Source organism: Aplysia californica, unplaced genomic scaffold (genome assembly GCF_000002075.1).
Source record: "Aplysia californica isolate F4 #8 unplaced genomic scaffold, AplCal3.0 scaffold00006, whole genome shotgun sequence".
NCBI lineage: Eukaryota > Metazoa > Mollusca > Gastropoda > Aplysiida > Aplysiidae > Aplysia > Aplysia californica.
Genome location: NW_004797276.1, coordinates 2715095 through 2724778, shown reverse-complemented (window position 1 = coordinate 2724778; position 9684 = coordinate 2715095). Strand labels below are relative to the sequence as shown.

General features: G+C 41.0%; 2 protein-coding genes across 2 annotated transcripts in view; one reads left to right on the top strand and one right to left on the bottom strand.

The window, feature by feature from the left end:
- Positions 1 to 4103, bottom strand: part of LOC101850379 (alpha-mannosidase 2C1) — a 97529-nt gene extending 93426 nt beyond the window's left edge. The window contains exon 1 of the mRNA XM_005089523.3: positions 3908 to 4103. The gene's annotated coding sequence lies outside the window, so the exon portion shown is untranslated. The remainder of the gene's footprint in view (positions 1 to 3907) is intronic.
- Positions 4104 to 5090: 987 nt separating this feature from the next.
- LOC101849974 (leucine-rich repeat-containing protein 57) overlaps positions 5091 to 9684 on the top strand; it is a gene marked incomplete at its 5' end in the record, with an annotated part of 27080 nt that continues 22486 nt past the window's right edge. The window contains 1 exon segment of the mRNA XM_005089522.3: positions 5091 to 5245. Within this exon segment, the coding sequence (XP_005089579.1) occupies positions 5225 to 5245 (21 nt within the window).

The following is a 9684-nucleotide window of genomic DNA, read 5'->3' as shown; positions in this document are numbered from 1 at the left end:
GGATGTCCCTCCTACAGGCCACACGACTTGCTGCAGACAGACACCTGTGTCTCCCCGCGACACCCCAGGGTACAAGCGGAAGAAAAAAGTAAAAGTAAAGTAAGTATATTCATCTGCTTTATTTCTGTTCCGTTTCTGTTCCAGTCATGCATCGTCTGACGTATGTCTTCATTGTGCTTGATTATTAAAAGTCCTCGTCAAGTCACAAAGAGTGTTGACATTTATTTACAACCAACAACCCCTATCACACTAAGTAATAACACCTGTCTTAGACAGCCACCTTAGTGACTCCATTACGTTTTCTCATAAATTGCGCATTGGCCCCTGGCGTTGTGGGCGAGCCGTCATAATTCAATCCCCTGTCGTTGTTGTTAGGTGTCCCTCCAACTGATCATGTTGCGTAGGCCCCTCCCTCTGTTGACCAATAGCTACCAATTTTCAGCTGCTGGTGAGGTAAGTGTGTGATCCCTCATAACCCATAAGCCCCACCCAGATCTCATACACAAACCGTAAGTGAGATGAGTGGTCACTGTTTACCCGGTCTGTAGCAAATTAACAATGGGCGTCAACATGAACTTGTGACAGAAGCATCGCTCGTTCTCCGAGTGGTGGCGACCAATGTGTTTGTTTTAACATGGCACTCGGTCCTCCTTGTCTGGTACAATTCATTTTATTGTCACCCTTGCGCAAAATCAGCAACAAAATACAAACCAACAACAACAAAAACAATAGGCAGGCGCTATTTGCAACGCCGCTTTCTGAATAGCTCCCGTGCTATTTGCAACGCCAGCACTAGAATCTAGATGTAGATCAAGTAGCCGTTGTTTCTACATGATAATATTGTAGTTCTGCCTGAATTGTGGAAGCTTTCCCTGTTTCTTGATAAACCTCCTAGGATTTGACTCCTTTTTTTATGATGTTGTCGCGATCAATATTGGGTAGATCTAAATCTAGATCTAGATCTAGAAAAATCTAGATCTAGATCTAGATCTAGATTCTAGATTAGATCTAACAATTGTTTTTGACATTGTTTGCACAAAAGTAGACTAGACGTAGATCTTGTCTTGTTCATCTCTCATCATAATCATTTGACTTTGAGTTAGAGTTTGAGCAAGTTTAAGTCGAAAGACGCTTGGATAACAATAACAAGACGGTGCAACTCAAACTTTAAGTAAGGCCTAGAGAACGTAAGCCGTCTACTGCCTACGTTCTCTAAGTCTAATGTTCAGTGCTTCCAAGCATGGAATCAAATCCCAGTCCCTGAAGGTTTTTTTTCCTTCTCCTGAGCATTAAAAAAAATTCAGAGTGACTATTTCTCCGAACGTTCGGAGAAATAGTGCCGATCTTTATTTCTCCGAACGGTTTCCGGCTTCCGGTCTCGTGATTTTTTGCCTATTTATTGCGAGAGTTCGGCGCCAACTTTCATTCTGCCTCTGATCTGGGAAGGAACACCGCATGGCAAGCCCGCCTACAGACAACCTTCAGTAACACCCACCACACACACACCACCATCATGCACATGTACACACACTAACTAAACATGACTAGTGGGCAACTTTTGAACACTAACTAAACATGACTAGTGGGCAACTTTTGAACGTATGACGAACTGAGCTGTGGATGGAGAGACAGTGTGAGTGAAAGAGCGGGTGAAAGGAAGAATGTGCGAGAGTATCCACAGGCGACAGCAACTACAAGACGACGACACCGACCCCCCCTGGCCTGGTCCACAGCTCACGAAAGAAAGGAATGCAGCTCAGGCAGTGTTTTGCCTATATTATTGTCCATGGTTCGCAGGGTGCAAGGGAATGAGTGAGATTTTCTTTGTGTGTGCCTGGAGGGAGGGGGTGGGGTATGAAAGTCATGCGGACAGGGATGAGCCGCGGGAGAGAACACGGGAATTGAATGAATGAGTAAAACTGAAAGAGACGAATAACTCATGAGCCCTGGAGTGAATGGATCCTGTGTTTCTATTTTGTATACTTTGAACTGTTACTGAATAAAGGCTGAAATAAAGCCCGAAAAACAAACACACACACACACTCCTCACTCTCCACTTACAACCACACACAGACATACTCACACACGCACATACATACACACACACGCGCGCGCGCACACACACACACACACACACACACACAGGAGCAAATTTTTGGGTCTATATCTATTTCAATTTTCAAGAGCTCGCCTAGAGATTTTTAGATGAGTGTAAAAACGTGAAAAAGAAAGGTTTCACAACAGAAAGAAATCAAAATTAGAACAGCCCATAAACAACAACAAACATTAAAAAATAAGGGCGAGTGTCCACCTGTCCGAAGAAGATTGGCTGTTTTAACCCTAAATGTGCGTAATTTAAAAAAAAGTACAGGATATTACATGTAAATTATGGAATCACACACATTAAGGGGCTTTGCCAGTGTCAGTACATTGGTCGCAGTAGTTCTATCGTGTCGTTATCAATAACCCTCCGTAGATCTAGATCTAGATCTAGACAGCACACGAGTGAACACAACACATTACGTTTAAGAGCAACATAGGCAACACGCCATATCTGTAGCGTAGCGAAAAACTGTTTGGAACTGTAGCATTTCTTTATATAAATATTTACTGTGGACCTTTTTTGGACCGCTTGAACCATATTGTATACGAACAGTCTTTGGTAGGCCTATACTATAATTATAGATCTATATAATATCCGAAATTTGCGAGAAAGGATTAGATTTCAGAGTGTTCGGAGAAATAGTGCCCAGCTTTATTTTCCCGAACGTTCGGAGAAATAGTGCCTAGCTTTATTTTCCCGAACGTTCGGAGAAATGGTGCCCAGCTTTATTTTCCCGAACGTTCGGAGAAATAGTGCCGGCCAAAAAAATTAGACTCACAGACCAAAGCCACTGTTGAACTTTAACTAAATTGGTCTAACCTCTATAATAAGGCCTACTTTTTGTACAGAGCTCCTCTTGGGGACAAAACCAGAATGTGCATGCTTCATCACTACATGAACAAAACTACAAAGCAACAAGTTATAATTATGGGAAAAAATTTGTTGGTCAGTCGAGAAGAGTACAAAAAAAAAACCCGTCCAGGACCGGGATCGAACTCAAGCTAAAAAGGTAACGGTCTGACTTCAAGCGCAGACGCGCTGTCACTTCGGCCATCAGAACTTCCAATAAAAGAGTGCAGAAGCCTGATATTTTACACACGGCGACACAGCGTTTTATTTAGCACGGGCGCTAATGATGCTAATGGCAACACGGCGTTTTATTTAGCACTGGCACTAATGGCAACGCGGCGTTGCAAATAGGCACTTCCTAATGTTTTACACACGGCGACACAGCGTTTTATTTAGCATTGGCGCTAATCGCAACGCGGCGTTTTATTAGCACTGGCGCTAATCGCAATGCGGCGTTGCAAATAGGCACTTCCAAAACAATAACAATGCGGCTACTTCCGATTGGGACCTCAGATATGAATGGTTTGTTTTCTTCATCTTGATGAGTCCTGCCTAAGACGGCCACCTGTCTTAGCTACGGCCACTTTTCTCCTTGACAAACAATGGGTGGTTGTCTTACACAGGTTTGACTGTGTCAGTGTATCATGTATGTATGGGATTTCAATTCAGGGGTCGCCCCCTGACCTAAAAAGAATCTGGGGGGTTTCAGGGGGGCATGCCCCCCTGCATTTCACAATGATTTGATGTTTTGGCAATTAGGATTGATATTTATATTTACTTGAAAACAATGGATTTGCAAGGGTTTTAGTGGCCATGCCATATAAATAAATTTATAATAATAATTAATGAATGATAATATAATGTGTTCTTCTGCAGCAAAAAGTAAGTATGGCAGTTTAGCCCTCAATCTCAAATCAATGCCAACAATGCATGGGTGCATAGGTAAAAATTTACCTCTTTTACTGACGAATATGGCACTCACAGCTGTTACAACTGACAAAAGTCACACATAAAAAATAGCTGCTTGCTGCTCTCTATTCACAGCCGACTGTTCCAGTAACACCCCAACAAGCTCCCTATTTAAGCGAGAGTAATGTCAACAACGCTCATCTTTAACCTTTAACCCTTTGCCCCTGCCACAATAGCTCTCTCGCCGACACCGGAACCAAATAAAATGACCTCACGCCTCACCGACCGGAACACAATTCACTGAAAGTGGATCTCGTGTTTTTTCCAATTTATTTGATGATGATGATGATGATGATGATGAAGATGATGATGAAGATGAAGATGATGATGATGATTGTTGGCACAATTATTTCTAAAATACTGTTACGAAGCTTATGCTTGTCATTTTATTATTAGCATTCCCCTTCTTCTTCTTCCTTTTTTTGTAATTTAGGGAAGGTTGAAGAATACCGGACCACCCGTTTATTATTGCACGAGAAAGTGGGGTAGGTGGAGCGGGTGGTTGGGGTGGAGGAGGGGGAAGGGGGGTTCAGGGGGGGTCTCCCCCCTGACAAAATTTTAATGAATAGATCTAGAATCTACCGGTCCGAGATTCTCCATTGAGAGATTAAAAACGGGAAAATTATGAATTCCTAAGGTTAAGACATAGGCAAAGTCAGTCCGCTGGTCCGGTATTCTTCAATCTTACCTAATTTAGTAACATCAGTTTATTAAGTCAATTCATTTTCTTTATGTGGCCAAAAGAGTATCAGTTGTCTCTTCCTGATGGTTCTGATCCGAGACCTTTCATTTGATTTAGGCCTATTGTATAATACGACTGCACTTGTTTATTTTCCTCTCATTTCATGAGACTTTGAACATTATCATTATAATTGCAGCTTCCAGTTTTTTTTTGTGCCCTTGTTAATTAAGAATGCTTCTCTCTCATCAATACAAATGGATTGACCAAAAGCCACAAGCATGTTTCCGGGGTTCTTATCTTTCCATTTTCCATTCCGCCTCCTTAAATCAAATATTGTTTTGTCATTTTCACCTTTTTCTGAATTTCTGGATTTTTAAAAAATAAACCAAGGGGACATAACTGTAACCCACTTGATGATAAAAGATCGATGGCCATCACAAACATATTTACAAAAACAAATGACACTAGGCAAGACTAGATCTAGAGTCTAGCTATCTAGATCTAGATCTAGACCCCTGTCTATATTTTTGATAAATCGAGCTCGAGAATTTTGATAAAAACAATCAGAAGGGTGAATTTTTGATAACAGTTTGTCTTATAAAGATACCATCCCACATTTAATGTTGTGCTGCCGAAAAAAGGTAGGCTAATAATTAATATAACGATTTTAATGTCAGACTCATTGCTCTGACAGTCTGTTGCTGTTCTTCCACTTCGTTGTTTCATTTCACTGATTTGTTGACTTTAACTTTAAAAGAAAACTGCTGAAAGTTAGAGAAAAGGTTGTCGTTATTCAAATTAAGAGTGATAACAGGTGAATTTCTGTGTATCCTGTGAGCACTGTACTACTATACTGTGCGTTGACGTTGTTACGGTGTGTTAGTGTAAATGCATGATCGTCTCTGCTGAGAACAGCAAGCTGCAATGCAGGCGATTGCCTACTTTTTCGTGTTTTAAAATCTTTACCTCTGATTCAGACCTGATCCTGAGTATTTCGGTAGGCCTCGTCTATTCTCACCCCCGGTGAGAATAGAGCGCAGGCGAGTCTTTTGGCTATTCTCACCCGGTGGGCGTTCACCGTTATAGCTAGGCCAACCAGTGAAGCGTTCACCCTGAACCACAGAATTCTACTCTGTGATATCAGAATTGTAGAATTCTGTGCCGTGAACAAACGTTCTAGATCTAGATCTACTTCTGTTAGAGTTAGCCTAAAAACTAAAAGCGTGCAATTTTGTCTGTGGGCAGTGGAGAAAGAGAGAGAGAGAGGAGTAGCGCGAGAACTTCCGGGCAAAATAAAATGGCGACCCGCGTAGTTCGGCTCGATTTGGAAAGTTAAATAGCCGTAACATCTTTGTAGACTACCAAATTAATGTAGTTTTGTTTTTTAACATCATTTTTTAACTTTGTTTTGGTCAATTTGATCGTCCATACTGATAGACAGTATTCAGAAAGAGACAGAGAGAGAGAGAGAGGGAAGGAGTAGATCTTTCGAGAACTTCCGGGCAAAACAAAATAACGACCCGCGTAGTTCGGCTCGATTCGAACAGTGAAATAGCCATAGTAGAGCATCTTTGAAGACGATCAAATTAGCTTACTTTTGTGACTATATATAACGTAATTTTTGTGTGGCTTTTATCAATTTGATCATCCACACAGATAGACAGTATTCCGAAATGAGGAAAAACAGGTCCTGTTTCACACCGGGTGAGAATAGCCTATGCTGGCAAGTCTCACCCGGGGTGAGAGGTAGATCGTATTTTTATTCTCACCCCGGGTGAGAATAGCCACTTCCATTTCGGTAAGATTGTACTTTACTGGACCACCGGTCGGAACTACTTTCGCTATGGTGCCCCTGGTGCCTAGTAGCCCACTATTCTTCTTTTCCGAGCTCCGTTACTCACTCTCCTACTCAGTTTTCTACGTCCTCACCCTTCGACTGCCAACAACCAACTGACGTCTCTTACCGGGTTTTTCAGTCATCACAACCATGCCACCGTGCCCTTTGACTTTGACCCACGACCCTGACACTTTGAGGCTAATTTGTCACGACTCTGCTAGGCTAGGCCTACTCCTGGTCCGGCAAAGTACAATGAAGGGTGAGAGATGCGCACGAGAGCTCATTTGCATAATTGCAAACCCCTCGGTCCTGCTAGCCACTTGGCGAGTGCTGTGAAGCAAGGCTCGGCCTGTTCCAACTCTAATTAAATCTACCCCGATTGTCCACTTAGCTCCATGGTCCGCTCATGTTGTTGTTTATATATATATGAGCAATTTCCAAAACGTGAGACTCTCTTGAGACTCCGTGGTTCCAAATTTTTTTTTTTACCAATTTGACTCCCTTTTCTGTCAGTCACAGATTGACATTTAGTGCTCATATTCCTCCAGAGTATCAGAGCAAGGAGATGTAGGGTTTTGGTGATATGGGTCTATTGGTTCGGCAACCACTGTATTTCTTGTATGTAACAGTGATGACAAAAACAGATAAGCAGCAAGGCAAATTATAGACTTTAAATTCCATTTGCTTAGTTAACAAAGACTTGTACACTATGAACTCCATCCATAATGGTAATATGAATGACAAGCATTGTAACAATGACGCAGTGCACAGAACATGTCATCATTGTTATGTACAAGAAAGGATACACATTGGACATTATCATGGACAACACATCACAATAGTGAAAGGCTGTACAAATACACACAAAGCCTCAGCACCAGAAAAACACATGTGTAAAACAATTTTTAAACTAATATGAGGCAAAAGCACAACATCAATGGGGCTGACTTGTGCATAACAGTGATGACAAACATGACTTGTACTATGATGACACAATGTACAGGAAAAGACAAATTCATGCCTCCAGAGAGAAATGCATACTTTTAGAATTAAAAAAACAAACAGGAGAGGCTTCTTTTGCTTTGAAACAGATATCAGGTCATATCAAAGACAGTGGACAATCACAATTACATTGCTAATTATGACAAACAGTACTCGTACATAACAGTGATGACAAAACATACTGGGAAAAGGTAAAATCATGCCTACAAAGAACAAATTTGCACTATGAGATACACAGATCAATAAAGGCGTATTTTGTTTCTAAATGAATCTTGCATATGAAATATATGTTGAAAACTTATTGATATTAGCAATTATGAAAAATATTACTTGTACATAACAATGATGACACAATGTATTGGAAAAAGGCATATTATATCATGCCAACAAAGAACAAATGTGCACTTTTGAGTTAGACAGATAAACAAGGACATGTTTGTCTATTTGTTTGAGTAAAGAGAGCACACATGACATAAAAAATGTTTGCTCTTAGGACAATGTAATTTCTAGTACGTCAGTCAGTCTTGTACGGCTGCATGACGACACCCCAAACGTCATCACTAAGCACAAAAGCTAAATCTATACTCACATAAATGATCCGTTTCTCGAAGTTTGTTCACACATCACACTCTTGTTCTAGGAATCCAATGTTAACACCGCAATTTTACTAAAATATTCAATAGGTAGCCTAAAAACACGCAAAACAGTCCAGTACGTCACATTCAACGCAATATTCTTGTGCGTAACCGGAGACTGACGGCAATGACTACTTTCGTTTTTCTCTTTTCCCCATTGCTTCCGCTGTTCTGGGGGAGCGGGTAAGGGGAAGTCACTCAAGAAAACAATTATATCCGGGCACTGTTGATGATCCGTTCAAAACAAAAGTAGGCTAAAATTCAGACTTCCGGTACGTCGCAAAGTGACGCCAATCACGGCGAATGTTAAACAGCCGACCGAAATCGTAGATCTAGAAACCCGATGTTCCTTTCGTGCATCACAGTCAGCTTTTGAAGTATTGAATAAACGATGAAAAGCAAAAAGATTTAACCAGCTGTTGTGATTCTGGTGAAAAATAATGGTGTTTTATGAAACACCTGGTATGTGACGACATGACTGACGCACAAGTTTTCCGAATTATTCGTTTATTTGCAAACAAATAAATTGATTTCTTGAGCAAGTGAACCTTTCTCGATCACAAATGGCATAGGATCAAAGCACAGGTTAAAAAAAAAACACCCAAAAATACTAAATTTTGGACATTCTTGGAAGTTTGCATTGGTGTGCTCAAAATGACAGTCCAGGAATCACAAAAAAACGAACATTTTTGGCACAAAATTTACAAACTCAAGATTGTAAAGCTGACACTGGGTCTGAAACTGCTAATGTAGGTTCTACATTCTATATTTAACATGTATAAGTTTTGGAGGAATAAATACTAATGACTAATACATCACATTTTATGCACACTTATGTGAGATGTATGTGTTTTTCCCCACGTTTTGGCAATGGCTCATATATATATGTGTGTGTGTGTTTTTAAATTATTGTTGCCAGGGGGGCTAGCCCCCCTGAAACCCCCCACTATTGTTACATTGATATATATATGTAAACACGATTGTCCGCTCATGTTATTGTTTGCATTTGTGTGTTTTCTTTATTATTGGTTCCAGATTTCCTCCCCCCCACTGTTGGTATGATACATGGTGGTCCACCAAAGTTAAATCCCCTACCCACCCTCAACCAACACCTCTCGCTCACCTCGCCTCGCCGCTGGCTTGCGCTGTGCGCGAAGTCGCCCGCGGAAATACCTTTCGTCCGCACGTAGAGAAGTATGAGTGCGTAGTTAGGCTAGGCGTGCGTAGTAATCACGGGCCGAGACGGGTGGTCCGGTAAAGTACGATCCATTCAGTATTTCATCAGGCATTTATATTAAAAAGTAGGCTGAATCCTTAATCAGGTTAGTAAATTTTTACTTTCACTCCCGCACACAAGCATTGCTTCGGGGGTTAAACTGCAGTAGGCATACTGTTTGCTGCAGATCACACACATAAAGCCACTAAAACTGGCAAATCAATTATTTTCAGGAAAATTTCAAATCTTACTGTAAAATATCAAATTATGGGTTAAAACAGGGGGGGAGGGGGGGCTGTAACCCCCCAATTGGTCCAAAGCTCATCTATCTCGATTAAGAACAATCAAATATTTAAAAAAGTATTAATTTGCGATTTGTGTTCAGCGCAT